General features: G+C 29.1%; 1 protein-coding gene across 7 annotated transcripts in view; it reads right to left on the bottom strand.

The window, feature by feature from the left end:
- Positions 1-7,697, bottom strand: part of LOC117176327 (secretin receptor-like) — a 256,742-nt gene extending 249,045 nt beyond the window's left edge. For 5 of the 7 annotated variants that reach the window (XM_033366556.1, XM_033366559.1, XM_033366560.1 and 2 more), the window contains exons 1-2: positions 7,565-7,697; positions 6,742-7,064 (exon numbers count right to left, since the gene is read on the bottom strand). In XM_033366556.1, the coding sequence (XP_033222447.1) occupies positions 6,742-6,744 (3 nt within the window). In that variant the 5' untranslated portion in view covers positions 6,745-7,064; positions 7,565-7,697. The other 2 variants (XM_033366557.1, XM_033366558.1) reach the window with 2 other exon arrangements.
- Between the last annotated feature and the right edge of the window lie 207 nt (positions 7,698-7,904).

The following is a 7,904-nucleotide window of genomic DNA, read 5'->3' as shown; positions in this document are numbered from 1 at the left end:
CACCTCTTTTTTATGACTGAATAAATTCTCTTAATTTCAATCATACCAGAGCTAAACAAATTTATCTTTAAAAGGTTGATTCTGCCGTGATTTGACAAAACACCGTTAACTGCAAAAAATTGAAAAATGAGTTTTTTATATCGTTTGTATCGTGAAGAAAAGATGCATCGGATTATTAAAATAGTTTTTTCCAATTGTTAATAACTTTAAAAATAATTATTGCTAAATTTTGGAAAACCGTCGTTAACGTCGTCCATACGTGCTTACACCGTTCTCCGGAATCATCGAACACCGAAAAAAACGTCTGTAATTCGAGAAACGCCGTAACTGCATTTATTTTTTAGCTGCGGAATTTTTTAGCTGCATTTTAGATAATTAATTAACATTTTGAACCATTTTTTTTACAAATGAAAAGTTCATATGCAACTTAGCCAAGAACAACAACAAAAACTGCAGGAAATGAATTAGAATTCGCGGTATACGCGAATAAAGATTCGAACAGTTTTCGTCGATTTTCTCGGCTTCGTTCATTTTGCAGTTAACGGTATTTTCTCAAATCATGGCAGGATTTTTTTTGGAAATTCTGTATAAAATAAGCCCAGGGTGAGGCCAATTTGTCTAGTTCTTAAGTATATACTCTAAAATAGTGTATAACTTCCGAAATAATCAAAATTTTTCAATGTTCTTGGGCATTTGAAAACATCTTATCTGCAGGAAAATCTGGATAGAAGTTAAATGAATATATATTTTGAGGAAATTACATAGAATCTTCATGATTACATGGTTCTAATATTTTACAAAAATGTTTTTGTTATCAAAAATAATATTGCAATTTTTCCAACTTTTTGGTTACAAATTCAAGTTCTTGCAATTCAAATATACAATTTTTACGATTTAAACTCATAAGCTGTTGTGATAAGGTGAAAAAAAAGGTTCAAAATGAGCCCAAGAACATACTTTTTTTTTACTATTTCCGAAGTTATTGAAAATTTAAGAAAACATTGAAATTTACACTATTTTAATAATATCTTCTTAAAAACTAGACAAATTGGCATCACTCTGGGCTTATTTTATAAGGAAGAAGGTATTATTAAAATTAAAAGAATTTATTCAGTCATAAAAAAGAGGTGGCCTTAAACTTTGCACGGCAGTGTACACAAACGCGCACCACGCACACACACACACAAACGCGCGCACGCACACACACACACCCCTTTGTATCAACTTGTTGTATCCTTAATTTTGGCAAAGCAAAATTAAATCTAATAGTTTTATCGTATTGAAACTTTAAACGCGATTATCTCAAAACTTCATTTTAAAATTTTGAACATTTGATTAAAAAGTTTACTTAATTTTTAATTGTATACTTTTTTATAATTTTATAGGTTTACCCTTCCCCTACACATGTCAGTAATCGAAGATATTTTGTTTTTGTGTCAGATTATTTTAAAAAATATGACAAATGCAGCACTTTACGATTTCACGCAAAAAATGCTCCAAGGAATACCCTATAATGCCGCCATTTTGCTTTGTAAACAAAAACAAAAAAATATTTTTCAACACTTGAAAGTTTAATTAAAATTATTTCAAAATTTAAAAATGATGCGATTATTGTATCACCTTAAAACAAATTTAGAAAAATCTTGACACTTTCGAGCGTCTAAAGGGTTTTCTCCCCTTACAACAGTCGAGACTTTACTGTACTTCTCACAGAAATTCCCCGACTTTTGTCATTTTTTCAAAATCCTTGACTTTTCCCTAACTTTTCCTCATTAACAAAGTTCCCTTACTTTCCCCTGATTTGCAGGTTAACCCTCACCTGCAGCCACCATCCCGTATGTGGAAAAATTTACTGTTAATGTAATGTCAAATCTGGCACAGATCAGGTGCTGATCAGTTTTCCATTAGATTCAAATTTTTAAGTTCATTCAATATGAAAGCTTGAAAATTAAAAAAATATGCTACGAATTTTCTTGATTCTAATTGCAGAATTTTTGATTTTTGGGAATGGGAGCTTTCTGCATTATGTGGCGTCAGTTGTATACACACATTTACCTTGCCAGTCATTGTTCAGTGAGTATTTTTGAAAAAATTGCGTTAAATTTAATTTTGGTGCATTCAGCATATCTTAAAATGGTCCATTTCGATTTTTGAAATTTTGGAATTATTATATATATATTATAAATTAATATTATATTTTGATTACTTGTATTGAAATTTCTTACCATTTTAATTAGCTCAAATCTCTGAAGATTTTCGGTTTAGAGCGTTTTGAATTTTGAATTATAATACAATAAATAGTTTTTATATTTGAGACGAAAGTGAATGTAAACTTGGCTTACAATATTACATCTTTAGAAAGCAGCCATTCTTCTCTGAAAAACAAAATCATGAATGTTTTTATTGAATACAACAGATTAATAAAATTTATGAAATTATCAGCGAATCAATCAAGATCGTGAACAGAATGGACGTGGCAATAATTTAAAAAATACGATTCGATTTTTTTCGCTCGGATTGAAATGGGCTAAGTGCGCTATACGTGATAAGAGATAATTCATAAAACCTGTAATCAAAGTTTTCACTATCGTTCTTTGTGAAGGAAAATTTCAATTGAATCACTAATATTAATCTCAATTATCATTAACACAAGTTGTAAAATATAATTATAATGATTATTATAATAATAGCCAACAATGATTCAAATTAAAAATTAATAGTTGTGAATTTACATTACCAAAATTTCATACAGAGGATTATCAATCAAAAATTTTTGTTTGAATAATAAATTTGCATGTTTCAAACATTCAAAGTTGAAACCCTTTAAGAAGTTGAACCATTTTTATTTTCTGAACGTCCTGAGTTAAACAAGTGCAAACACCCAGTATTGAATATTAAACCGTTGTTTAATAATATTACACAGGATTTTTATTAACAGGATTAACAGGGTTTATAGCGATTTAACAAGATTTATAGAGAACTGTGTAAATTAATTGAAATTTCAAATGATTCCTAATGACTCAAAAACTGAAAATATATTAATTGTGAATTGAATTATATAATTAATAAAAGCGCATATAAAAGCCTTCTTGTTATAAGATTTTGAATACATTTATATTCATCATTTATGTCAATTACAATTTTCAAATTAATACATGGAGAAAACGATATCGCACAATGATATTGCACGACTTCTGTGTTGAAATAAAGCGCAATATGATAACGTACAAGCAGGTTCCGGAGCTTTTTAGGATATTATAATGCACTTACATCCCTTTCCCACTCCTAGAACCCTTGTATATATTATATAATAAAATAAGAATATAATTTAAAATCTTGTAATGTACGATATCACGATTTTACGTTATTATAATGTGATAATTACGATATATAGCGCAGGAATTACGGTATATATTGCAATTCTTGCGATATCGTTTTCTCCGTGTACCATAAGAAATTGGAATTTACAGTTGATTGAAGGGAAATAATTTCCAGGTAATATCAGTATAATTTACATATGAGTATATTATTACAACCTTGCACGCACATGTAGGCGCAGGTTACTTATTTTTAAGTTGTTGCAACTATTTACTTTAAATTAATGTATATGTGTTATATTAATTTTCAACCTACATAATATATGCACAATTTATTTGATCAAACATTAAGTTCCTTTTATTAGAAATTCTAAATGGCTGAAATTAGGATTCTTAAAAAAGAAAAAAATCGCTGACTCATCTTTATAATTTTACAATTTATGAAATATTTTTGAAATGTTTTCTAAATATTCTTTAAAAATAAACATTTTTTCAATTTCTGAAAATGAAAAAAATGGAATACAAATTTTAAGGTATAAATGAAGGCTAATAAAGCTAATGTTAACTATGAGACAAACGTTTAAATGATGCAAAAGTAAGTCAGTTAGTAAGGCGATCGGTTAACACTAAAACCTTAAAAACATAATAATAAAAAAATACATTCTTCATTAACAGAGAAAGTTTCTTAATGAAATCATTCAAATTAGACCGACTTGAAAGTCGATTTGTCATTACTGATAGTTAATGCGGGACAACATTTAAATAAGTAGATTTTCTTATTACCTTCTTTAAATAAATTACATATCTCATTTTTACATTCTCATCATAATGAGAAATAATAGTTTTTTGTGAAAACTGACTATCGTGGATTTCTTTAAATCTCCAAGTTTCGAGACCCTCTCAATGCGAAAAAAAACAGGTTTTACGATGGTGTTTGTCCGTCTGTCATCATTGTAACGTGATTTGGCGCACGTTTTTAGGGAGGAGAAAGAAAGACCTGTGCAAGATTTGAAAAAATAGAACGCGTAATTTTTGTTTTAATAGTAAAAAATATAATTAAAAATGAAACATACATTTTTGACAAATTACACAAGCTAAGCAGAAATATGAATAGACAAAAATTGTGCACCCAAAAAAAGATATACAACATTTTTAATTAACCATTTTCGCAGATAGGACGCTTATTTTTGGTTTTAATTGTAAAAAACAACATTAAACATTTTAAAAAAAGGTAAAAAAAGGACACAAGGTGCGCAAAAAAATTAATAGAAGAAAGTTGTTCAGCCAAAAAATATATAAAGAATTGTTATAAATCACTTTTTACAGAACGCGCAGTTTTTCGTTTATTTATAAAAAAACATTAATAATAAATATTTTATTCAGGAAAACGACACAAGCTACGAAAGAAGACGAATACTTAAAAATTGTGCGCCCCAAAAAGATCTACAAATTTCTTATCAATCACTTTTCGACAAGATGCGTAGTTTTTGTTTTAATCGGAACAAATAACATTAAATTTTCTTTTCAACTGTGAAAAACAACAAAATGTAAAAAAAATAATAGAAAAAATTAACAGAAAAAAGATCTAACAATTTTTTTAATAATTAGTTTTTAGTCAAGTGCGTATTTATTGTTCATATCGTAAGAAATCACATTGAAAACGAACTAATTAGTTTTTCGGGAAAACGACACAAAGTGCAATAAAATATTAATTCACAAAATTGTTTTTTTATATGATGCGAACTTCTTTTAATTATAAGAGCAAGGCACTAAAAATACATCAGTTTCAATATTAATGCACATTATGAATAACAACCATACAAATTTATTGAAATGATACATTTTTTAGGGTAGCTAAGTATAAAAACTATTACAAAATAAAGTAGAAATATTCAAGTAATCATGAAAAATAAAATTTGTGCTTTATTTTGCAATATCTGAATAAGCAGTCCCAAACCGAGGTACAGCAATAATATACATTGGATGTAATAGAGTACTTCACATGTACTTCACATTTACACTCCAACCAAATTTTTATCTAGCCGAGGATTCAAAACAGACGTCCGCATTAATATATACGTATTAGGGTGGGCCGATCAAAAAATCTTTTTCCGAGTAGCGGATTTAAACTTCCAAATTTTTCAATATTTAAACAATTTTATTATAAACAAAAAATTATCTTTTATTGTGTATAGGTACAGTGTTTGGTAGTGAAGAATAATATAAAATAAAATTTGTGTGAAAGTTAAAACTTTTTTCAAATAGGCAAAAAAAAATTATTGTGTTAACTGAACATTTTTTTGGAAAAAGTTAAACATGTTATGGCTGAAATTTTTTAGCTGTGATCGAAGAAATATGCCATAGCCTTTTTATTGTGAACAACAGTTTTATTCCTTGATTTTAAATTGTAAATACGGCATTTTTTTTAGCAATTTTTGAATATTGTACACCACGAATACAATTTTTAATGCAGTTGCAAATAGGGGCATCACCTGTTTTTTGGCTGGAAAAGCAGTTTTTTTGCAAAAACTATTAGAATTTTTAATTAAACGATAAATGAAGGGATTTGACCGGGCAGAAGTTAAAAATTATTGTTACTTTTGTTACTACGATGTCTTAAATATGAGTACGTCACGATATCGGAATGATCATAATTAACTCATCATTTAGGTGATTTTAAACATCCAAACGTCCACAAACACCCATTTGAAAGGCCACAAAAATAACTTTGTCAAAACCCTACCCTTTACCAACGTTTCGTGGGGGCGGGAAAGCACCCCTATGATCAGTAAAAAAAATAATGTTGGTCAAATCCCTACCCATTTCCATCTTCTCGTTAAATATGATCATTCCGATATATCGCGACAGACCCATATTTTAGACATCATAATAACAAAAGTAACAATAATTTAAAACTTTTGCCTCATAAAATCGCTTCATTAATCGTTCAATTAAAGATTCTAATAGTTTGTTGCCACACAATTTTTTTCCAGCCAAAACGGAGGTGACAGGTGACGCCCCAATCTTGCAATCAAACCCAATGTTTCTTTATGATACTAAAGAATGCCATGCTCCTTTGATTAAAAAAGCTAAAGAAATTTCAAGTACGGCGTGTTTAGATTTTTTCAGAAGCATGTGCAGTTAACACAATCCTAAACACTTGTTTTGGGTGAGTTTAAAAAAGTTATAATTTCAGCACGAACTTTGTTTTTAATTTCTAATTTTATTATATGAACCAATACAAAAAACTTAACATAATTTTTGAGGCCATATAATTTTCTTTTGAATTTTAGTTTTAAAATTTGGAGGTCTTACAACTGTTCGGCAGATACGACTTTTAATTTTTAAATGGTTTAAGACTTTTAAATATTTTTTTATTTACTCTAAATCACGTATAAGATTAAATACTGAAAAAATAACTTACCATTACGCTGAAGAAAAATGAAGATGGAAATTTTCTAGTTTACATCGGGTTTTCAATGTTTTCAGTAGAAACCAAAGCTTCGACTGTTTACGTCGTAATTAGTAGCCGTTGCTTGCATCTCGACATCGACAGTATTGCGATTCATTGAGTATTTGTCCGGATGATTACGGATGTTTTTTGGAAATACAGAAATTCCAAATAATGAACGTTCGAAAGTTTAAAATTTCTCTCTTGTAGGATTTATAGACTCTATAATCCTGAGACAGTTCATCATCATTGTGTCATCTAAAATTTCTTTTTCTAAACTTCAGTAGACAAAAACCCTAAATAAAACAAATTGAAATCCATATTTATTTATTATTTTACATCTTTCCTTAATTCCTATACGAGTAAATTTCATTTTCAGAAATAGACATTAAGGCCTAGACTTCGTTTCTGTTCTGAAAATTTTGGTCCTGAGTTAACTTAATAGAAATGAACTTTCACTTATAAATTGCACTTTGAATAAGAAATTAATGGAAAATCGAATCTTTTACCTTCAGACGTATCAGCCTTCGCGTAAATTAAATTAAACTTGGAATGTTTCACCGCTAACTTTTAACTCTAATCTATTTATTCCTGCAATGTAAGTATTTTTAGAGATCATTTTAAATGTAATGTAAAACTAATTTTTGATTCAATGACGATTATTTGAAAATTTCTTAACCTTAATCTTTCATATAATTTAGTAGCAATTAAAGCTCACGAATTAACATTAAAATTCTACAATAAATATTTGTCTAATAAGTTAACACTTATTGTTAAGCAAAAGAAGATTACAAACTTTTCGTGACAGATGACAAATTACAGCGGTTATTTGAATAATGGTCGACTTTAATTGAGAAATATTCGAATAAAGGAACGTAAAGTTGTGTAGGACAAAAATGCGCGCGCGACCGACGCCGAACGTCGTTTCTGTGCGACTACGTTCCTTGGAACTCACATAGACGTACGACGGATCTTACGCATGTCCGATTTGCTGGCCTCTGATCGTCTCTTTCGCGCATATGAATTGAATTCAGTAGCTCTCCGTCTTTTTTCTTCCCCACCAACTGTTGCTTCCAACAGTTCAAACGGACGTCGTTGACACGCGTGAACGAAGCTCATGTCATTGTACCATATCA

The sequence above is a fragment of the Belonocnema kinseyi genome, chromosome 7 (assembly GCF_010883055.1).
Source record: "Belonocnema kinseyi isolate 2016_QV_RU_SX_M_011 chromosome 7, B_treatae_v1, whole genome shotgun sequence".
Classification (NCBI taxonomy): domain Eukaryota; kingdom Metazoa; phylum Arthropoda; class Insecta; order Hymenoptera; family Cynipidae; genus Belonocnema; species Belonocnema kinseyi.
Note: the sequence above shows the minus strand (reverse complement) of the source record. Positions and strands in the feature narration are given on the sequence as shown.